The following is a 24,636-nucleotide window of genomic DNA, read 5'->3' on the forward strand; positions in this document are numbered from 1 at the left end:
TGACCTTAGACTGCCTTCCTCCCTTCATGTTCTGATATTTTCCTTTTAGCAACAAACTTATGTATATGTCTATGTGTATTTATCTCTCTCCACTTCCCAGGTTACCACGAAAATGGAATACTGAAAGCAGAGAATGGAATGTCCCCACGCACTAAAAAGCTGAAGGCTCCTTAAAGCCAGAATGTGGAGAACAGGAATTCTTCCTAGTGGGATGTGCAGTATAGAGGCCACAGGCCAAGGACTAAGTTACTGCCCTTATTTTTTTGCTTGCTACACACTCCCATCTCAAACAGCTGAAATATGTCTTTGGAAACACACACCAACTCTCTCTGTCTCTCTCTTTTTCTCTTTCTTCTCTCTCTCTTCTGCCTCTGTCTCTCTCTCTGCCTCCTTTTTTATAAACCATTTTCAATAAAACCAAAAATCTTCCTTCTTTATGTTCTTGAGCCAACTCACTTCCTTATATCCTTTGTTTGCTGGGGAACCTAGAATCCTTGATCTTTATAGGTTTTTTTTCTCTGTCTCTTTGCTCTCTGTTTTTGTTCACAAATATTTTCCTTACATTATTGTGCAATTATTCAGTGTCTGATTTTCATAGTTAAGGAGGCCCACTTTTTCACCAATGCTGTTTGACTTCAGTTTCTCCTGGGCCTAAATGCATTTCCAGGAAGCATCCACTTAGGATTGTTCCTTGTTAACTGATATCCATGTCCTTGAATTGTTGCACCCTGTGATCAACATATAAGATGGACAATAAGAAGAGAAATGACTGTATCCTAAATTTATTCTTCTTGATTAGGTCATTTTAATAGCTTTGTTTAGCTGCCCAGATGTTTTATTTCCAGTTCCCATGGACTGTCCCAACCCATAGAGGTACCACATTGGATTCTAATGCTACATGCAGAATTTTACAGTGGGATGTGATTCAGCAATGAAATGTAGTCTTTATTGTTGGATCCTGGGACTGAAGTAATACTTGCCTGCTATTATTCCATTAGGGGGGTGCTGTTGGAGGAACAGATTCCTTTTCTCTTCATACCCTAAGGCAAAAGCAAAGGCAAAGTAGGTTGAGGCAGGGGCCCATTCTGAAAGATGGGCTATGAGACTGATCAGCTCCTTTCTTCTACATCCCAACCTGCAGTTACTTCTCTAGACAGATTCACAAGCATCCCAGATGAAACAACAGAGCAATCTTAGGCCCCTCTCTGGAATGGGACTTGGCATTCTGTCTTTAAAAACCTCTTCAATTTCTTCATTTCTTTTGGTGTTCTCACTCAGTCCTGGACCTTTGTGGCACCCATCCTGTTTTTGAGCATTGAGGGGAAGATAGGCCCCTCTCACTGGCCTTACTGGTGGCTTTTTTTCTGTGCAACTTGTCATCATCATGGATGGTTAGTGTTATTAACATGTTATACCCCATGATATAAACAATAGATGCTAAGTCCATCTTTTTGATACCTCTGCTCTCAAGGGGGGGGGGGGGAAACCTGGGCTCTGTGTCATAAGACACCTTCTGGGTGTCTTACGAAGTTCTGTCGAGAAAGAAAGGGAATTAGTTTTAAAGAGTCTTAAGAATCCTGAAATCTCTATAGAGGTGAAAGGGAGAAATTTTGTCTTACCCTGCTGCAGCAACTTGCCTTCATTTGGTGTTAAAAATTAGATGGAGTTGTGTTATGAGAGGCTTGGGTTCTTGGGCTAGGTCAACCATTCTGTCCTCAAACTACCCTCAAAAAAAAAAAAAAATGGGTTTCTTTGTATTAGCCCCAAGGCAGTTGGATCATAGATAGATGGACTTGCATTTGCCATTCAACAGGGATTAGTTGGAAAAGGCATCTTCTCTCAGTTGGACCCCTTCTTCATTTCCTTCTAGGACAGATTATGAACAGGAAAGAGAAAGGCTCACCGAGTCTCCTGATTTCCTTTGAGACCTGGCAGGGCATTGTTGAATGAGAGTAGATGGTTCTCTTCTCCCCAATCTCCCTTTCCTTGGAATTTTCTAGTACCAGAGAACTGATAGAGTGGTTTTTTGCCAGGTAGGCAGGCCTTTGTGTGTTTGAGAGCCTTCTCAGATATCTAGAGGGTAATCTGTAGCAAATGAGTTCCTACCTTCTCTAGCGCTTTGTCATCCAGTCATTTTACCAAAGAGGCTGTGACTTACAGGGTTCTGACTTTTCTCCAAAAACAATGAGTACCCAATTATTAAGCCAATTACTTCACCTAATTCTTCTATTTTTACCATATCCATAATCTCTGGTACTCACGTGGTCCTGTCAATGACTGACAGTCATACTCACTCTCTGCCAAAAGTTGTCATGAATGCTAGAGTGCTGCTCACAAAGATTTGCCTGTTTTTCAGAGTACGTGGCCAGGAAAATCCTAGAATAAGACTGGTGTCTATTGATGTTGAATTTGAGAGCTGTTGTTTAGCAGAGATACAGTATATTTGTAGCTACTCTTGTTCACTGTCAGTGACCTGGCGAGTTTTTTTCCCTGCAAGGCTTTGTTAAAAGAATGAATTGAATTGTGTTGAAAGGGGCTGGGTTAAGATATCTCTACTTTATCCCTAATCTTTGGGCTTCTTGGGCAGATCTGTCCTTCTCTGTCCTAATTCTTGGAAGAAGAGGTGATGATTAGTGACCCATGAACCCATTCAATCAGAGTGTTAAGACACCAGTGAATTCCCTGCTTTCATCCTTATCATCCAGTCTGAGGCCAGGCTTCTATTACCCTCATTCCCCTATGGGAATGGGAATGAGAGTCTAATCTACCTCAGCCACTGTCTTTCTCTCAATGGAGTCTCTTGGCTTTTGTGGCATCGATGTACTTGGAATTAAAGAGAAGAATAAGAGGGGCCACTGTGCGATAGGTGCCTGTGTTCTTCCTTGGAGCTGGAGGGTGTTATGGTTTGGGGGTATTTCATACGTGACCCAACATTTAGGCTCCAGGACAAGCATCTGTACATTTGACTTAGTGTACCTGTCTCTGTAGAAGTTTGGACAGATGGCACTGATGGGAAGGGGTCTCTATATTCAAATGAATTGTTCTAGCTTGAGGTGATAGGGATAGGTTGAAGAGGTGCTGCTTCTCAACTCTGGAAATCCATTCTTATCTGTTTACAGTATTATCTGACTTAGCACCTGGACCCAAATGGTTCCTGAAAACCTGATGTACTTCTTACCATGGTGTCTGCCATTTTAGGCTTTGAAGAACATAGAGCACATTTCTGTGCTCTGGTTGTCCAAGTTTGAAATCCTATGGACAAAACAAAGCTCCAAAGTATGGTTTGAATTCAAGTTGTGTCTATATCCAAAGCTTTGCTGGTAACTTACTCATTATAAGGGCTCCCGGGCAGTGGGAGTGCATTCTGCCTAGATTTTAGAGCTTGAGCATTTTGGCAAGATGTTGGTCTGCATTTTTTCCAGATGTTTAAGTATCCTCCATCTGCTGCTTTCAGTAGGATTTGGATGAGAAGAGTCTATTGGTTAGGCTTGGATACAGCTGTTTGCTTTCTTCCTAGAATCTGAGTGTTAAAATCCAGAGGGTCCTAACTTTTGTTCCTATAAGGAATTTCTCTCCCTCTGAAGTAAAGTGCATGAAGAAAACAAGGAGGATGACTCATAATAGGCTTCCTTTCTTCATCTACAATGCCCGATACCTGTCCTTCATTTATCCTTTTTCTACACTGTGTCCTTATTTCTGAGGCCATGAGACTTCAGGGAGGTCTTGATCTTTTTAGTGTTTTGGTTAACCTTCCTGTATGGGGTAGGGGACAAATACACAGAAAAGAAAACCAAAAGTTATCATCCCACATTGCTGTAGTTAAGCAGCAGGTCAGGGCTTCCTCTTTGGCCTGCCCTGACATTCTGAGCAGGACCTCAGTGCACAGTAGCCTAAAACTCACCACTCCATAGGCTGGGAGCCTTCTACTTTAACCCTCTCCTAGGTAACTATTCTTATTGGGTTCAAGAAGAGCTGTAAAACAAATGCAGCAAGACTTTGCATCAGTGTTGCTCCCCCCATGCTTAACATCTCCTTGTGGTAGTTTTATAATTCTTAGGAGTAGATGATTTATCCTTTCTGCATAACAAGTGCCTTACTTTGCAATACTTCTTTTGGACCCCGACATATGTACTGTACAGAGCTTTCCATTTCTTTCTGCTAACATGACTCTGGTCTGTGTGCCTTGGGACATTGTACCCAGGAGTGGCCACCCATAAAAGGAACACAACACATGACAGTCTTGCTTCCTTGGTCTCTGTGCCTTTACCTTATTTCCATTGTTCTCCTAGTATACTTTTGGCCTTATTTATTGGCTTTTGCCTCAGTTGATTTTAGACTTTTTCATATCAGGTGAAGCAAGGCAGCTTCTCTAGGTATGGATGTAGACTGGGGTGGCAGGCCTGCCAGTAGCAAGCAGTGCTCAGACACTTCTTATGGCCTCATACTTCATCCCACATCCTTCCTCCCCACTCATCCCATGAACCATACCTATTCTTCTTTCTCTTGTCCCTTCCCAGAGAAATCTCTTTCTGAGTCTTCATTCAACCCAAAGTCTATAATCTGGAGCTTACTCTTCCTTCCAGACTCGTGTTAATTCTTAGACGTAGATGCCTGTTTTGCAGAAAGCCAGGTCAGTGTGGTCCCTTGTCATAAAAATATTGTATTTAGTTCATAATTCAGTGTTATTCATGTGTTGCCAGAAGTTCCCCTTTCCCCCCCACTTCTTCCGGGTTGTGCAATAACTCTCCTAGAACTCGTTAGTTTCTATAGTTCCTTCTGTCCATTATGAAGCCCTGGAAGTTGGGAAGAGATGGGACACATAGGAGGAACCATCATCCTTCAATGGAGAAATTCCAGCTATTTCCTTTCTAGCTGTAATTCTCCTTGTCCTAGATAGGTTTCTGTGGCTCTGCGTTAGAACATGTAGCATAATGTAGAAATACATATTTAAAAAAAAAAAAAAAATTGTTGAAAAAGAATCTTCATGATGGGGCATTAATGTGTTCAGTTTTGAATATGACATTTGGGAGTAAGATTTTGGCATAGTGTTCCTGGATGTACTGCCATCCCGGCCTCCATCTTTATCAAAAGGCATTCCAGGATTTTAGAAGGGATGGGAAAGGATGCTTCCTGTTCACAAGAAGAATTGGTTTTCAGTACAGCCTAGGTGCAGGTGGTCCTGCTCTCTCCTCTGACTGTGTGTGCCTGAAAGCTCAGCCCTTTCCTTGGGTACAGATAGGATGGGGTCAAAATGTAAACATCATCTCCCAATCCCCATTTTAATAAACAGCTGGAAGATGTGCTGAAGCTGCTGGTGCCCTGAGCAGACCATAATGCAAAGGTGGATACGTTGCCTTTTTCTTTTCTTTTTTTTTTTTTTAAACCAATTTTACCTTGTTTATTTTATGGACCAAATTTCAACAAGAAACTCAAGGAAAATTGTACCTGCCATATTTATGCATCTGTGTAAAAGGGTTGTTTTATCTGTTTTTACTTTTGATGCAATTTTTTCCAAATTCCTTTTCCATTGTTCCCTTGTCCAGTTTAAAAAGTTACAGTTTTGTATGGATTTTTTTTTTGTTGAAAATGTGCATTTTGAAACAAATGAACAACAAAACTATTTTCTGAAATAACTGAATAAAAGGCTTAGAATTATCGATCCTTAATGTCTAGTATTCTTTGAATTATGTTTTCTTAACTTGAAAAATGATATCTATAATTGAATGTGATTTTGCTGGGGAAACTTCAGTTTCTAAACATTTCTAGGATTTCTAGTTCTTTTGTGTTTCTTTTTCCACCAAGTTTTTATAACTAGTAGTCCTTTTAAGATAACTTTTGTCCAAGATGACCAGTCATATAAACATAAGAACCAGACAGACAGGATTCAGCATGGGGACTCACATAGTTCCTCTTTCAATGGTGGGCAGAAAATGACATCCTATATTGGGGACTTGAATTGGAAATTACAAGAAGAGGGGAGGAAAGGGATTTGGCCCTCATGCTCTGACATTCTTACTCAGTGCTGGCTATTCAATATTTGAATATGAGAATGGAGAGATGGGTACTGGATACATGTGAACATCAGTGCAACAAAATGCCCCAATTGGTTGCTGAAGATATTTTATCCCAGGGGTGGTTATTAGAAATTGGCAACCATACGGGACCCAGTAGTTCTAAATTGTGTGTACTTTCTCATTTTGGCTTGACTGGAAATGAGGACAATTAGACAGGGTAGTAACTTAAAATACAAGATCCAAAAGTTTCAATAGGAAGTTTCCTTTTACACATAATCCAGTCTTCAGTTTGGATTCTGCTGGACTTTTCATAAGTTCAGATTCATATTTCAGCTGGCTGCCTTGAGGTTACTCATCCTAAATTGTCTTTTTGAGAATTGTGTTAGGAAAACCCTGGGTGAAGGGGGGACATGTTCCTGGGCCTGGGTAGATGTCTCAGATTCATCAGTCCTTGATCTTTCCTATTTTTTATCCATTCCAAAGGCTCAGAGTCTTGTGAGATGCAGGAGGGTTATGTTTTCAACAACTTTCAACTACCAGCTTGCCTTAAAACTCCAGATCCTGGGCTGTGACTAACATATAGTCCTTGTTCAGGATGGGATATAATATCAACAGAGTATGGAAAAACCACCCCTAAATCACCATACACAACTACAGAAAGAGATTTTGTAAGTTGGTAAGATTTAAAAGACTCTCTTCCTAGACAATGGGTAGGATCCTCACTGATTTCTTTCCCTTTTTACCATCATGGTGTGTACAGTCTGATGTGAATACTTAACAGGCCTCAGTCCAGATTCCAGGCAGATGCTTCCCAGGAATGATAGTTTGTACAGTGTAATTAGTGACACTCTTGTGGATGCTTTGCTGTTTAGGATTTCAGTAGGAAAAAAGTGATTTGATCTGTCTTCTGTGGTTATTACCACTTGGCTGCATCATATAAATCAAACAGATCTGTGTGGGAGTATGGTCTCTAGAAAACTACCTTTGATGAAATGTGAAATTGTACCCCTGTCCAGCTTTCTTTTTAATCCATCTGATGGAGTAAGTCAGTCCCAACTTTTCAATTCCTGGCAAATTTCCCAGGGGCATTTGAGTTATTTGAGTAGTTCTCACCATATTCAAAACTGACATCTCTCCCTGAAGAAAGACATCATTTCAGTGGATCTGTCATCTACTAGCGCCTATTGCACAAGGCAGAAAGAAATTTAGATTAATATATGAGAGGAGAAAAGGATAGGTAGAGGAATGGTATGAAGATGGGCTAGCATCTTGAAATCCCCAGGGCTACCAACACTTTGTTTCAGAAGGTAGTGACTTATCTCAGAAACCAGGGAATAGGGAACAATTAAATTGTTTTGGTGCACACATGCAAGTCTTTCTCACCCTGATATATATGCTGGAGTTGGCAGGTATAGAAAGTAGTGCTAAATTTGGCAAAAACACAAAAGTTAATCACTATTCAAGTTACAAATAACTAATACCAAATCACTCTTTATTCTCTAAGCTTCCCTAAAAATCTGTTTCCTTAAAAGAATCTGTGGTTAAAGTGAGGTAACAGCAAATTCAAGTCCTGCATACCAAACCATACTTTCCTAGGTGTTCTTTTAGCATCCCGTGGGCTTGTGGTCACTATTCACCTCAAAAAGTTATGAGGAAATCTCAGATCCTCTTATGACCCATTTCAATTCCAGCCCCACTAACAGTTAAAGAACAAAACAAATGTCATATCAGTAGTTCAGGATACATGTGTATTTCAAACTAATTTCATATGTAGATATATGTGTAAGGTTACATATAAATTTAAAATTAATTTCATATATAGAACATCTCATTTAGTTTTCTCCACATAGATCAGGTCACTAGGAGAAAGCTTTGATGAAGTTGTTGTAGTTGATTTTGCCTTTGTCACTGGAACACAGTCTGATTAACTGCAAAACAACAAACAGGGAAAGTGTATTTTGATTATCATGTAATCATGATAGTCATGTATAAAATGTGCATATATTTTCAGCTTTCAAAGTTTTATCACAGGCATTTAATATAAACAAATTCATATGGATTATTATTATTATTATTTTTTTTTTTGGCTGAGGCGATTGGGATTAAGTGACTTGCCCAGGGTCACACAGCTAGGACATATTAAGTGTCTAAGACCAGATTTGAACTCAGGTCCTTCTGACTAAAGGGCTGGTGCTTTATCTGCTGCACTACCTAACTGCCCCTGGATTCTCTTAAAAGATTAAAATTGCTTAATTCTCATAGCTACTCTGTGAGATCCAGTAGGGCACACTATTATACCTCTTTTACAGTTAGGAGAGGTTTTGAACAAAGGTTCAGACTTGCTATATGACAGTTAAGTCTCATTTAAACTAATTCTTGGTTTAAGTTCCCTTTTTGTTGTCATTTAAGTTTGAAATTGTAATATAATTAAGACTCATTGGACATTTTTCCAAGAACAAAACAAAGCTGTTTCTCATAACTTTATATGAGTAACTGTAATGTAGCAGCAAGTATTCTTTTTAAAAGGGAAGTTTTTTTTTTGTTTTGTTTTGGTTTTATAGTTTGAGAGCCTTAAAAGTATCTGTTAAATGACTTGCTCAGTTCTTCCAGTCCAAGGTTTAAAATGCAATAGTTTCTATTCATCAGACGTTACACTGCAATCTAACAACACTATCATCATCATTATTATTAGAGCATATTGATACATTTGTTATATCAATTCCAGGATAACATGAGCAATTTTAGTTTCAAAGATATATTTGACAAAAGTTCTTGGAAAAATCAGGCAGCAATATGAGAGAAATTAAGATTTCAGATCATTTCATATACCATGCAACAATAAGCAATAAATGGTTATATATGATCTAGAGATATAAAATGTTATATCATAAACATATTAAATAAGGGGGGGGAAATTCCTATCAAATTTTGCAAATAGGGCAAAAGTTCATGACCAAACAAAAGGATTGAGAGGATCACATCAAATAAAATGAATAATTCTGATACCATAAAACATAAATTTTTGGTACAATCCAATGAAACTAATTTCAGAAAAGAAACTCCTATTGAGGGGGAAGGATGTTGTAGCAAATTTCTCTGAGGAAAGTCTCCTTTCTAAAATATGTAACACTTAAATTTGTAAGAAGTTATGGGCCATTTCCCAATTGGTGGTCAGTTTTCAAAACTTTGGTCTCGGGATCCTTTATAATCAATTACTATTGTTACTGTTGAGTCATTTCAGTCATGTTTATTTGTGATCCTATTTGGATTTTCTTGGCAAAGATACTGCAATGATATTTTTTTCCTTCTCCAGCTCATTTTATAGATGAGGCAAACAGGGTTAAGTGATTTGCTGAGGGTCACAGAAGTAGTGAGTGTCTGAGACCAGATTTAAACTCGGGAAGAGATGGGTTTCCGATTCTAGACTGAAGGGATAGTATGTTGGATCAAGGGAAGTCTGGAGTGCAACTGTGGCACAGGCAGTACCCCAGGAAACCAGGAACAGGTTGTGGGGACTCTAAAATGGCAGCAGTAACAAGAGGTCTCCAGATCTCTCAGCTCACAGAGGCCAAGGACAATTCATCAGGAAAGGTTTGATGTACCAGTGTGAGGGGAGCCCCAATCCCGTACCAGGTTTTGGGAGCCACTGAATTAACAGTGATAGCAGCAGTGATTGCAGCAGTGATAATAGTGCTTCTGGAGTTCTCAGCTCTCAGGTTGGGGGGGGTGGGATTGGAATACCTAGTCAGAGGGAAATTGCAGGTGGTCTCTTTGCCAGCATTGAGGTAGAACTTTTGCTTTGTTCATACTCAGATCAGGGTAGCAATGCAGGCTCACAGTACAGGTCACTAGAAACTCTGAAAACAGCTGTACAAAACCCCTGAAGCTTGGGACAGTGCACCCTCCACCCTGGAAAGAGCCCTCCTGTAACAAATAGTTAAAAGCCAAGTAATAGGCTGGCAAAATGATCAAACAACAGCAAAAGATTCTGAGTATAGAAAGTTACTATGATGATAAGGAAGATCAAAATAAACACTCAGAAGATAAAATCAAAACTCCTATATCCAAAGCGTCCAAGAAAAATAAGAATTGCACTTAACACTTCCTAGCTGTGTGACTTGGGGCAAGTCACTTAACCCCCCCAATTCCCTCAGCAAAAAAAAAAAAAAAGAAAAAGAAGAATTGGTTTCAAGCCATAGAAGAGCTCAGAAGGAAGTAAGAGAGGTAGAGGAAAAATTGGGAAGAGAAATGTGAGTGATGCAAAAAGAAATGCAAAGATATGAGGAGAAGAATGCCTTAAAAAGCAAAAATGGCCAAATGGGAAAGGAGGTACAAAAGCTCCCTGAGAAAAATAATTCCTTAAAAATTAGAATTGACAAATGGAAGCTAGTGACTTCATGAGGAATCAAGATACAATAAAGCAAAACCAAAAGCATGAAAAAAATAGAAAAAAAAAGTGAAATATTTCACTGACCTGGAAAGTAGATTCAGAAAAGATAATTTAAATATTATTGGTCTACCTGAAAACCACAATCATAAAAAGAGGCTGGACATCAGATTTTAATTAATTACAAGGAAAATTGCCCTGGTATTCTAGAACCAGAGAGTAAAATAGAAATTCAAAGAATCTACTAATTACTTCCTGAAAGAGATCCCAAGATGAAAACTCTCAAGATTATTATATCCAAATTCTGGAACTCCCAGATCAAGAAGAAAATATTGCAAGCATCCAGAAATAATTCAGGTAAAGTGGAACCACAATCAGGATAACATAAGATTTAGCAGCTTCTACATTAAAGGATCAGAGGTCTTGGAATATGATATTCCAGAGGGCAGTGGAACTAAGATTACAACCAAGAATCACCTACCCAGTGAAACTGAATCCTTCGGGGGAAAAGGTAGACATTCAATGAAATAAGAGGACTTTCAAGCATTCATGATGAAAAGACAAGCTGAATAGAAAATTTGTTTTTCAAATACAGGATTCAGGAGAAGCATAAGGAGGTAAACAAGAAAGGGAAATCATAAGGGACTTATGATTTATTATTTATTTTATTTATTCCCATTCTGACATGGGAAGAGGATACATGTAAACTTGTAAGAGCTTTGTCATTATTATGGCAGTTAGGAGTATAGATAGACAGAGGGCAAAGGTATGAGTTGAATATAAAGGGATAAATAATATCCAGAAAATAAAATCAAGCAGAGAAGAATGTAGTGGGAGGGGTGGAATGGTGTAAATTATCTGCCATAAAAGAAAAAGTTTTTACAATGGAGGGGAAGAGGGGGAAGGAGAGGGTAGTGAGGAAGTTTACTCTCATTAGAATTGGCTCAAAAAGGAAATAACACACATACTCCATGTGGCTATTGAAATCTATGTTATCCTGCAGGGAAGAAGGAGAAGAAGGGGATATGACAAGGGGGTAGGGGGATAAAAGACAGAGCACATTGGGGGAAGAGCTGGTCGGATATAAAACGCTTTTGAAGAGGAACAGGGTGAAAAGTACAAGAGAATAAAATAAGCAAGGGGATATAGTTAGCAATAATTATGAAAATAGAATAGTATGAAAATTTCTTTGAAGGCCTCATTTTACGTATAAGGAACTGAGTCAAATTTATTTTTTTAAAAGGGTTTCCTCCAATTGATAAATGATCAAAAAATATGGTTTATGCCCAAAGGGTTATAAAATCATACATATCCTTTGACCTAATAATACCATTACTAGGCATGAATCCTGAGATTTTTCTAAATGAAGGAAAAGAAAACCAAATGTATAAAAACATTTATAACAACTTTTTTCTCAGGGCAAAGAAATGGAAATTGAGGGAATGCCCATCAATTGGGGAATGGCTGAATAAACTGTGGTATGTGATTATGAAGAAATATTATTGTTCTATAAGAAATGATGAGAAGGATGCTATTAGAAAACCTGTAGAGTCCTCCATGAGCTCAGCTGTGTCATAGGAATAGCAAAGTTGTGGAATGATCAGCTATAAATGATTACAAAGAACCAAGATTACACTGAAGGACTTTTGATGAAAAATTCTATCCAAATCCAGAGAAAGAATTGGTTGTGTCTGAATACAGACTGAAGCATACTTTTTTTTGTGGGTAGGGGAATTTTTGGGTTTATTTGTTTTTTTGTTTTAGTTTTTTGGGGGTTTTTTTTTGCAACATGACTTTTATGGAAATGTTTTGCATAACTTCACATGAGTTTTCTCAATGGAGGAGGAGAAAAGGGAAGAAATTTTAATTCAAACATTTTTTAAGTAAACAATTGACTTACCATGTAACTAGGGAAATATTAGAACAAAAAATAGGCTAGAATAATACTATAAATGTGGAATGTCACGTGTACTTTCAAATGAGGTCACTATTTTGTTAATTTTGCTTGTTTTACTTTGTTATAAGAGACCTCTGACAAAGTGAATAAAATGCATAAATATTTAATTGTGTAAAAACAAAATCTATCAATAACACTTCTGACACATTTAAAAAACAACAGTAACTATGTTGGTCAGTTTGAAACCTGAGTTATCAGGTCTTTGGATCATATATAGAAATGGAATCTCAGCCTAACTCCAGTTCGTCCCCATCATTCCTTATTCTCAGGCTTAGCTTACTCCCTTCTTTCCTCTGGCCTCTAGGACATACACTTTTCTTAGGTTTCTTAGCCTATTTTTATTTTTAAAGTTTTCCCATAGAAGTGAGCAGAACATTGTACACAAGATGATTATGTGATGATCAATTCTGATGGACACAACTCTTTTCAACAATGAGGTGATTTGGGGCAATTCCAACAGTCTTGTGAGAGAGCCATCTGCATCCAGAGAGGGGATTATGGAGACTGAATGTGGATCACAACATAGTATTTTCACCTTTTGTTGTTTTTTTCTTTCTCATTTTTTCCTTTTTCTGATTTTACTTGTGCAGCATGATAAATGTGGAAATATGTTAAGAAGAATTGCACATGTTTAACCTATATTGGATTACTTGCTGTCTAGGGAAGGGGGGAAGGAGAAAATAAATTTGAAACACAAGATTTTGCAGAGATAAATGTTGAAAACTATCTTTGCATGTATTCTGAAAAATAAAAAGATTTAAATAAGGTTTTCACATCAAGCATCTTTTTTTTCTGGTTCTCAATCTTTGTAAATCAGTGCTTATTTGGGAAAAAAAAATCAGCAAGAATGACAGTGTATAGGTCATGACTAATAATGATCAAACCCTGAACTTAAAGAGAATTGTAAAAAGGAGCTATAGTGTAGAACACACTAGATTGCACTGCAGACTGGCCCTAGGAAGATGAATTCATTATACTATCTCTCTTCTTCCAGTTGGCCATTTCCAACCTCCAATAGATGCCCTGGCCACTGGGTAGTTGTCACTTGTCATTTTGGTGACCTTGAATGAACAAACACCCAGTACAGATAGAAAAGTCATGAGCATTGTGCCAGACTGCAAAGCCACACCATTCTGTTGGACTTAACCAACTGGCTGTGACATTTTCCTTTCTCTGGGCACCCTATTACCTCCCTCAAATTGGATCTGGCACCCAGTCACTCTACCTTGTTCTTTCCCACATCTGTAGCAAGAGCAGGTGCTAATGACTCCTTCCTACTAACTGACTGACAATGAGCCTTTTTGCTACTTTTATAAGACTGTACTGAAGACATCTCCTTCTTCCCCAAGACTAAATTTCCCCTAGAAAAAGTTGGTATTGTCAAAGTTTTGGAAGTTAATTAACAATAATTCTCTGATTGATACTGAATATAAATTATATACTTTTTCATAATACAGACCTCGTTAATAAGGAAATCACCAACTGGTATGTTAAAATTTTTGCAGACACCACAGAACTTCTCTCTGTCCACAGATCCTGTATTCTCCTTGTCAAGAACTTGAAATGCTTCGTAGACGGGGCCTTCAAGTAAAGATATGCAATTCTTGAACCGTTCCTGGATGTGCTTTATTACAGTTTCCATCTCCACATTCTCTGGAGTAGGTGCACTGTGAAAGGATAAAGAAATAAGTGAATATAGGATTCTTGAGAGTAGTCTTAATGGCTTAAAGCTTGGCACAATTGAAATTTCTAATCTTCACTGTTTTGTAGTTGAGCTAACAAGAAGTTTTACTATCCATTTTAACCTAAAAACACGGATGAATGGGCTGGGCTGAACATAGTGACAACAGGTAGTCAATTTTCATCAAGGATAAAATGTAAACACAGCTATAGATTAACATTTTATAATTTCACTGCTGCTCGCAGTATTCATCTCCATCCCTTGCCTGTTTTAGAGGCAAGATCTAAGAGTTGTAGTGGATAGCACTGATTTTTTTTTCACCTACTGCTGATGTTACATTATCTAAAAATAAATGCCAAGTTTGTTTATGTTTTTTTTTCCCCTGAATTCTGCAACTGAAAAGGACCTTTGGGAAACTTAATACTTCCTTCCCACTTAATACTGTATTTTGTAATGCTTTCTGTACAAATTAAACTGCATTCTTAATATCCCTTCCATATCGAGGGAGTTAAGAGGTGCAGCTCTCTCACAATCTGGAAAATCTATGTAAAATTTTTTAGCTTTCCTTTCCCAGAGAAGAAGAAACTATGTTTATGATATTAAAAGAGAAAATGTTGATATTATACATATATTTTATGCCTTTCTGAGTTTCTAATTTTTTTCTGTGTTATCTGCTAGCCTTTGCATGTTGTCTACAGCTTCTGTAAAACTCTTAAAATTCCCATTTAATTTTTTATACAGACTCATGATATATCAAAACTATGATGGGCAAAGTTGTGATGTGGAAGGGATAAATAACTGTAATAAAGTTAGTCCTCAGTGTCTAGAACCTTCCAAAATAGAAGCAGATTGACATTCAAAACTTAATGAAAAAGAAATCTTTCTCTTTTTAAAGTACAATATGGAAAGTCCAAAATTTTATTTGCTTGGTTCTTCTCTCATCTGAGTTGAGAGTTGGATGAGATAATTCATCCAATAGAAGAAGAAAATGAGACATACAGAGCTTTGTCAACTTATCTAAGGTTACATAGCTATGGAGTAGCAGGGCTGAGAATAAAGCCCAAGTATTATGATTTGGTTGAGCTTGGGTTCAAATCCCAGATCTGTCACTTATTCCCTATGTAATCCTGAGCCAGTCATTTAAGTCCTCATGTATAAAATGAGGGGGTTGAATGTAGATGGCCTTTAAGGTCCCTTCAATGTTAGGGAAATAATCCTCAGCAGGCGAAATACAAAGGAAGAAAGGAGTAGGAATCAGCCTTTCTAGAGTAACTACTGTGTGCTAGGTGCTGACTGCGCTAAATTCTTTAGACATATTATCTCGAATCCTCACAATAATCCTGAGAGGTAAGTACTATTACTTTTCCCATTATACATTTGAGGAAACTGAGGCAAACAGATGAAGTGACTTGCCCAGGGTCTACAGCTAGAAAGTATTTAGGGATAATTTGAACTTGATCTTTTTTTAAGCTTTTCATTTTCAAAATATATGCATATAGTTTTCAACATTCACTCTTGCAAAATCTTGTGTTCCAAATTTTTTCTCCCTTCCCCCCACTCTTTCCCTTAGATGGCAAGTAATCCACTATTTATTAAACTTGTGCAAGCCTTATACATATTTCCACATTTATTGTGCTGCACTATAAACATCAGATCAAAAAGGAAACAAAATTAGAGGTAAAAAACAAGCAACAACAAAATGAGAATGCTATGTTTTGATCCACACTCAGTTCCCACTTGTCCTCTCTCTGGGTGTATGTGGCTCTCTCCATCACAAGACCATTGAAGCTGGCCTGAATCATTTCACTGTTGAAGGGAGCCACGTCCATCAGAGTTGATCATCATATAGTCTTCTTGTTGCCATGTACACTCATCTCCTGGTTCTGCTTGTTTCACTCAGCATCAGTTTGTGTAAGTCTCTCCAGGCCTTTCTGAAATCATCCTACTGGTCATTTCTTACAGAACAATAATATTCCATAACCTTCATACACCATAATTTATTCAGCCATTCTCCAACTGATGGGCAGCATCAGTTTCCAGTTTCTGGCCACTACAAACAGGGCTGCCAGAAACATTCGTGCACATACAGGTCCCTTTCCCTCCTTTATGATCTCTTTGGGATATAAGCCCAATAGTAACACTGCTAGGTCAAAGGGTATGCACAGTTTGAAGCCCAATAGTAACACTGCTGGGTCAAAGGGTATGCAGAATTTGATAGCCCTTTGGGGCATAGTTCTAAATTGCTCTCCAGAATGGTTGGATCAGTTCACAACTCCACCAATAATGCATCAGTGTCCCAGTTTTCCCACATCCCCTTCAACACTCATTATCTTTTCCTGTCATCTTAGCCAATCTGAGAAGTATGTAGTGATACCTCAGGGTAAGGTACCTCTTAATTTGCATTTCTCTAATCAATAGTGATTTAGAGCATTTTTCCATATGGCTCAAAATGATTTTAACTTTTTATCTGAAAATTGTCTGCTCATATCCTTTGGAACTCTGGTCTAACTCCAGATTCAGTGCTCTATCCAAAGAACCAGCTTCTTCTACAAAAACAAAAACAAAAAAAATGTCCATAGCTTCAAGGACAGTATTTTTTTTCATTTCAACAAATGTGTATTAAGTATATATGGAATACTATCCTATACTGGGGGAAAATAAAAAGATTTTTTTAATTGATACAATTAAGGAGACATATCCTGAGAAACATACAAACACAAAGTTTATCACTTCCATTTGAATTGTCTTAGGAAGATTCTGAAGATGACAAGGCAAGATAAGATACCAGAGAGGTTCTTTCTTGAACTAAACTGCCAAGCGTTCCAACTCTACTGCAGAAAGCATAACTCCACTGGGCTGACCATATTGTTTGAATGCCAAATATGCACTTTGCCAAAAATAAAAATTATTTTATGGAGAATTCATACAGGCCTAAGCACTCAAAAGTGGCCAGAAAAAGCGAAATAAGACACTATCAAGGTATCTTTTAAGAACTTTAGAATTAATGGTATGATGTGGGAGACAAAGACACAGGACCACCCAGCGTGGTGTGCCCTTCTTAGAGAAGGGACTGTGCTCCATGAACAAAGCAGAATGAAATTAGCCCAAAGGAAATGCAAAATGCATCAAGTTAGAGAGGCCTTTCTGTTCATAGTGTCCAATTGGGCCAGAGCATTCTGAGCTCATATTGGTCCAATCAGCCACAGTTGGACACACTGTGACTTGACTCTAACACAATGATGTCATTTTTGTCCCCTTGAAGAACAAAGGAACATGCATTTAATCTTGGAGAGAATCATCATTTTTAATTTGGAAAAATAAAATGTTTCCCTGTTCAGTGTAGTTCCTAATGCTATTTACTATGTTATAAATGATTGCTATACACTCTGGCTTAGCTATAAATCCCCATTAGTACTGTCCCAGTTCATTGTCTTCACATAGGTCCCTATTAATACTGAAAAAGAATATATAATTAAAATGATTATCACATCCCTCTGAATGAAGAACTGGAACATAACTTTTGCTCCCTGAAGAAGTCAGGTATCTCTGTCTCCACTGCACAACAGCAGGGATGCCTACAACTTTTTCTGCTATAGAGCAAGTATTCAAGTCAATTTACCCATGAATTACAGCAAGGGCTCAGATTTTTGCCTGAGGCTGGGGAGGACTGGCCAGGGACCCTGCTAAGCGGGAATTCTAAATACCAGGTCCGGGTTTTGTTCTCCAAGATTTAGCTAAAGAAGGGGAAAGGACTGCCAGCCCTTGGAACTCTTGTTCATTCCAAATGCTGCTCAGAGGTCCTGCTGCAGCCTGGTATTCCAAGAGCCGCAGGTGAGAGTACTCCCTGCCAAACCTGCCCCCGCTGCCTTTATTTTCCATAAAAGTAAATGTAGCTTTCATAGGGTGACTAATTCCCCTCTGGGGAAAATCTGGTCTTTTAGCGGTCAGCCTGCTCCTAGAATCCTTGCCAAGAGCACCCTAGCAAAGACCTTCTCATGGCCAGGGCAGTGGGGAATTTATTTATGTTGTTACAAAGCCAATAGCTGACTTCCCTGTCTCTGCTCTCCCACTCCAATCCCTTTCTGTGCTAAGTTACTCACTGACTGGTCCCTCAGAACCACTCTATTGTCATTCCAATAGCAAAGATTCATCTCTTGCTTGACTCTTCCCTAGATCAATGATCCAAGACCTTCCTGACCTAAGCAAGAAAAATCCACCAAGCAAGCAGTCATTTGGTTAATAGCCCACTCAGGGGCTGTGAGGAAGGGGAGAGCTCTGTACAGTCTGCAACCATGTCCACAGAAAAGCCTCTCTGGGCTATATTTCCCCCAACGCTGGTCCTCAAGCCAATCCCTTGCTTCTGATATGCCTTAAAAAGTATGTGAAGGGAATCAAAGGAGGCTGAGAAATCTTATTTTCATCTGTATACGCATGTTATTTGCATCCTCAACTCCTGGCTGTCACAAGAACCAAGAAGAATTTCTGGGGAAGTTTTATATTTAACAAACCTCAAGTTATTTGGTTCTCTAGTTAAGTAATAATGAAGGGCTAACTTTACCTTGATTACTTACATTCTGCAGTGGGTCCCAGTAGCAAAAAAAAAGTGCTACATGCTTTTAAAATAAACACAAGTGGCCAAAAACTATGTTTGTCTCTCTTAGAAAAGGCAAACCAGACTTATAATCAGTGATTGGATAATTATAATTAGGTGGAACTCTTTACCTGTGGGAGGGGAAAGGTAAATCTACTAGGAAGAATAGCATTAACACTTGTAATGGACACCTGCACCCATGCTAGACCACAGAGAAAGAGCAGAAAGGTAGAAGTCAAATCAGAGACCTGAGATTCTGATGAAGGCTTAAAGCCCCTACCTAATACCTGAATTCCTCTTTCTGCCCGCACTCTTAGAAATACTGTACAAAACCGAAGCAATAGCTCAATTCCAAATTACGTGACAATCTGAATATGACATTTTTTTCTCCTCAAAAGGCATAACCTTAAGATAATAATAATAATCTGCAATCAGTTTTCCTTAAAACAACTGTAGAAGCTAAATTGTGCTGATTATCTTCCCCATTTGATGAAGAAACTGTTGAATTGGAATATCTAGCTTATGTATGAAGGGACCATTGTAAAATTTTATGCCAAAGACTTCAGTGAAGAATAACAAAATAAAATAAAATAATCATCTTCAGGTCTTAGGGTCTTATCTTGGATCTGTGTACCTAATTGTTCTTATCAGTAATGAGAGGAACACATTTAAAAATCTACTTATCTTAAACTGAAACTAATACAATGGGATGGTACACATACCTGTCAGATTCCTCTGTCTTAGATTTCGGTTTTGAGAAATGGTTTTTGAGTGACAGGATTGTTGACTGGGGATATTTGTCTGCATGGCTCTCCAGATATTTCAAAACATATTCATCTGCATCTTGGATGATGAATCTATGGCCAAAAACTGGGAAAGAGTAATATACCACTGGTTTAGTTATAGGAATTTAACTGACATGTATTTATATAGTGCTTTGGAGTTAGTCCAAAGAATATAAATATTTCACTGCTTTACTGAATCTTAACTATAAGGTTTATTGACAATATGTAATCCAACAACACACAGGAAAGAGAGAAAGATACAACACGCCCATCATCTCTGCTGGCCATCTCATTTCTTAGATGATTTGGTTGGTTTCAAAGAAACAAAAAAAGCACATATGGTGGTTCCAGGAAAACCAGTCATAACCAGAAGTACAAGCTGAATCTCAGTAGCAATAGTGGTTAAAAATAGCATTATTTAATAGTGAGGAGAATGGAAATAGTTGGAACTTCTCTGAAATACATCAGCCTGGGATAAGCAGGCCAGATAAACAGGTCAGATAGAGATGCACGTGAGGTTTAGTTAAATTACTCTGGTACCAGCGACTGCACTTACAGACTCCTCAATTATTCTCATTGCATCCCATTCCGAGGAATGAGGTCCAATTTGCCAAATGGCACCAGATTCAAAGTTTAGCAGTTACTTTTGTTTACAACAATTCTGTGAGGTAGATATGTTTTCATGAGTGAAAAAATGACTTTAGCACCGTCAAGTTCACAAGACCCAAATTTATGAAATTTAACTTGTTCAGCAGAAGTGCTGCTAACTAAAACCGTTACATGTCAGGTTCCTCAGGAAAGTTTAAAAGGTTTTACAAGTAATATTCACAAAAGATAAATACAGTTGATTTGGTTTTGGAAATTAAGTAAAAGGCAAGATATATCAACATATCCAAGGTGGCAGCATAGTGAGGAGTCATTAAGCGAGGCAGGCGTTAGCACAGTTCCCTTCAGGATTAGTGATTGAAATGCCAAACAACAATAAAACTTTCCAGAAAGATGCTGGAAAAAATAAAACTATGATTTAAAAAAAATTATGGTAAGCAGAAAAAGACACAATGATAAAACACTGAATCAACACCAGAATTAAGGTAATAAATTAAAAAAATAAATAACTGAATAAATAGATGAAGGAATGAATGAATAAGCTCAACTATATATCACAGAGCCTCAAGAAAGCAAAGATTGATTCATGAGGGAAGAAAGAAAAAGATGGGGGAAACCAAAGAGAAATTAAAGGAATGGACCATATAAGAGTCTTCTGAGATTTTGTTCATGATTTATAACCATATAGCATCACTGATGGAAAAATTAAATTATAAAGATATAATTAGTGGTGGGGAACAACTGATTAAATGACTTTTGATACTTAAAACCAAGAAATGAATGTAATTTTGTATACATATTTTCCTTTAATTTCTGTATGGAAGTGAAGTTCTCCCTACAATCTTTTAAGACATTATGCAGATTTCCATGAAACCCAGAACATTTCTCTCTTCCTTAACTTAAAAAAAAAGTTCAGCATAACATTTCATATGGGAAAAACAAAGTGGATGAAGATTGCATGTTGTCCTGCTTATATCACAGGATAACGGATGGTCTGTTGAGTTAGCTGTGGAAGGACTGTCAGCCAAGCTCATAATTGAAGTAGATAAGGTCACATTTGGAAAGCTATATAGTCACAGTCAGGAAGACTCATCTCTATTAACACAAGAACGTTGACCCTTGTTTTCTATAATTATTACAGGTTGAAGGGATTAAAAGAAAAAAAAAAACAGAATGTAGGGATTGTTACCTTATTTCTTATATGTGGAAATAAGGATTTTCTTTAAAATCAGTCAATAATTTTACAATTTCCCTAAATCAGGTGATTTCACAAGAAGTTAAAACTTCACAAAATGGTGGATAAAGGGCAAAATGGGATAATTAGTGTGTGTGTATTTTTTTTTAATGTCAGAAGAAATAAAAGTTCCTTCTGTGTTTAACTTAAATAATGCTAGAACAAGGTACTACTACTTTAAAGCCTCTTACTTATTAGGAGTTCTGACAAATTCTGGTCTCATACACACGTTTTCTTCCAGATATTAGGAACACAAATCTATTCTTTCATCTTTGAAGAAAGCTAGGTCATCACATTAGGTTTGGTCAGAATGAATCTGCAGTATCATGTTATTCCTTACAGGTGTTGCTTCCCACCTGTGTCAACACTTCCCAAGGGTTTAGGACAAACACTCCAATTTTATCTCAGTGGCTCCCCTGGGCCTTCTGAATCTCTCTGGACCCAACTGGGTGAAATAATTCAAATAATTCTGGGTTTCTTCTTCCAATATTCTGAGTAAGGAGATGTACAAGGAAAGCCAAGTACTCTCTCAAACTTAATTGCATGTCAGAGAGAGAAAAAAAAAAAAAAACCACAATTCTAACTACATTCAACATTGATAATCAGAGGATAATTGAAGAAATTTATATCAGGTTGTATCTCTTAAGAAATCTTGTATCGTCCTAACACATGCATGGAAGATTCCATCTTAAAGGATCGTCAATAAGGCTGCCATTTACTCTGTAAAATTAAAAGTATTTTTGGTAACACAGAAGAATTTCATACCTTTCACTCAATTGTGTGACTGGTAAAAATGAGTTCCTAGAGTGAATCTCTATCACCGGTGAAAGCCTATTTATTTTCATCAATGATATCCATAACATATGCATACATAATCCTCATAAAAATATATAGTATGTTAGTATTTTTTTCCTCATGCCTTTTTGGGCACCTATATTTTTTGCTTTCTTTCTGCAACTCTTCCTTCTTAAAAGATCTTATAAAATGATCTCTCAATACTTTCAAGCACAGATTTTTTCAGTGGTCTGTTTTTATCTAGCTTCATCATGACCCTGAACCTCTCCTCTGACCTTTCAAAATTCACAAAGCTGCAGCTTAGTCCATTCCAAATCCAATATTCCTTCATGTGGATGTCATCTCCAGTTGTCCTGATCTATATCTACTGGGCTGGCTTCAGAAGAGAAAGTAAGGATGGTGATTCTATGCATTTCTCCCTCACTTAAAACCAATTCACTTGCAAATGAGAGCAAAAATACAAAATGAGATGGACAAACAACATCATCTTTTAAAGTGACACTTCAATTTCCTCTGATAGCACAATAAAGAATACACAGAGATGACTATTGAACCCATGAGTAATCCAGGCTGAAAAATGGGAAATGGGAAAATGCAAAGATACTGACCTTATTTGCATTTCCTGAAAAGTTTAACTAATATAAAGGGGTCACTACAACCTGGAGGCCAAAGCAGCCTAGAAATTGCTTTAGCTAGCAAATACTTCATTATCTTGTCAAGAAGATAGGGCAGCAAAGGGCAACACTTAAATTACAAATTAGTTTGTAAACACCAGGATAGTGAGAGAAAATAAATGGTCCTGCCAACGAAGCCATAGAGAATTAGTTTAAAGGGGAAAAAGTGCACAAAGCTTTGGCAATGAGACCCCAATTGAGCAACACCATCCCCAAAATGAGTGCCAGTGGAGCCACATCATTCCAATAGTATTCAAAGACAAAACTAGACATTGGAACATCAATGAAATATTCTTGGCATTTTTATAACAATCTCTTAGTCATCAGTGACAAAGGGCCCATCACATTTATATCTAGGTTGAATCATTTGATGATCTGAATGCACTAAAACAGTTAATTCTGACATGATTCTCCCTTTTGTTGTTTTTCAGTTATTTTTCAGTCGTGTCTGTGCCTTATTTGGGGGTTTTCTTGGCAAAGAGACTAGAGTGGTTTGCCATTTCTTCTTCAGTTCATTTTACAGATGAGGAAATTGAGACAAATAGAGTTAAGGGAGTATCTGAGACCACATTTGAATTCAGCATTTAGGTCTGCCTGACTTTCAGCCGGCACATTAACCACAGCACCACTTAGCGGCTCACGATTCTCACATTAGTAACCAGTTCTTTCTAGTTTGTTAAGAAATAGCTAAGTTCTAGAGCACCAGCCCTGAAATCAGGTGGACCTAAGTTCAAATCTAGCTTCCAACACTTAACACCTCCTAGCTGTGTGACTCTGAGCAAGTCACTTAATCCCAACTGCCTCAGGGGAAAAAAAGGAAAAAAAAAAAAAAAAAAAAAGAAATAGCCAAGTTCATTTTTCTATGATGTTATTTCAGGCACACAATTTCTAGTGCTTTTTTAACTCTTCTCCCAAAGGCAGTCTTCATGCTGCAAAAGTACCAATCTTCCAAGTTTCTTCTAAGCTTTTAGGCCCTTAAATAAAAGAGATCATATTTTCCAATACAGTTTTCACTTTTTTTTTTTTTTTTGCTATGCCCATATTCACATTTAAGTTTCCCATTCTCTTCATTTCAAAACCCTTTGAGATCATATTCAACTCTTTTCTCCTTTCCCTCTGTCTTTGACAAAGTGGCCCTTCTCCTTATCAAGGTCAAACTCCCTTAAATGAAAGTAAGTGTGTGTGTGTGTGTGTGTGTGTGTGTGTGTGTGTATGTCTGTGTCTGTGTGTTGTGAGTTTTGAATTTTGAATTCAGTTGCAGTTATTTGATAGATCACTAAGTCAGTAATCCACCATTCAAGACATATACAAGTTATTCAAGGAGAGATGCTCCTGAACTGTTACAGTTGGAGGTCTGTTTGTGGAAAAAAAGTGCACTTTGGGCTCAGTTACTTCCTTTTGAACAGGAATGTTTCCCACCTGGTTATTCCTAAATCTGCCTATGAGGTAGAATCCTTACTGCCTGATGATTGTCAATTGTGCCTCTTACCTGAAGTCAAACACCTAAGGATGTCTTAACCTGCTATACATGTTAATCATTCTGTGCCCTTAAGCTGGAGTTTGAAGGACCACTTTGTATGCTGTTGAAATAATCCTATCCTTCATTTTTTATTTATAGCAAATTTCTGTAATCAGAACAAATGGTCAGTAGAAGATATGAACTTGATGTAATTCTATACTGTTTTCAATCTGAATGTATAGTCATTCCATAGCCCAAACAGCTTAATAAATTAGTACTTGGGCTTGTCTACTGCTAATACTTACATAATTATGTATGAGATTAAGTCCCTGAAAGAACTCATTTTTCCAGAATGTTGTAGGAATAAGGGACAAAGGTGCAAAAAACAATCAATCAATCAATCAATCAAACAAAAAACCCCAAACCAAACAAAACTCTTATGAAACAAAGATT

General features: G+C 37.6%; 2 protein-coding genes across 2 annotated transcripts in view; one reads left to right on the top strand and one right to left on the bottom strand.

Annotated features, from left to right (window-relative positions):
* TRAM2 (translocation associated membrane protein 2) overlaps positions 1–5,666 on the top strand; it is a 107,262-nt gene extending 101,596 nt beyond the window's left edge. The window contains exon 11 of the mRNA XM_031964726.1: positions 101–5,666. Within this exon, the coding sequence (XP_031820586.1) occupies positions 101–174 (74 nt within the window). The 3' untranslated portion in view covers positions 175–5,666. The remainder of the gene's footprint in view (positions 1–100) is intronic.
* Positions 5,667–7,741: 2,075 nt separating this feature from the next.
* Positions 7,742–24,636, bottom strand: part of EFHC1 (EF-hand domain containing 1) — a 92,197-nt gene continuing 75,302 nt past the window's right edge. The window contains exons 9-11 of the mRNA XM_003769149.3: positions 19,353–19,500; positions 13,818–14,025; positions 7,742–7,942 (exon numbers count right to left, since the gene is read on the bottom strand). Coding sequence (XP_003769197.2) covers positions 7,874–7,942; positions 13,818–14,025; positions 19,353–19,500 — 425 coding nt within the window. The 3' untranslated portion in view covers positions 7,742–7,873. The remainder of the gene's footprint in view (positions 7,943–13,817; positions 14,026–19,352; positions 19,501–24,636) is intronic.

Source organism: Sarcophilus harrisii, chromosome 4, assembly GCF_902635505.1.
Source record: "Sarcophilus harrisii chromosome 4, mSarHar1.11, whole genome shotgun sequence".
In the NCBI taxonomy this organism is placed as follows: Eukaryota; Metazoa; Chordata; class Mammalia; order Dasyuromorphia; family Dasyuridae; genus Sarcophilus; species Sarcophilus harrisii.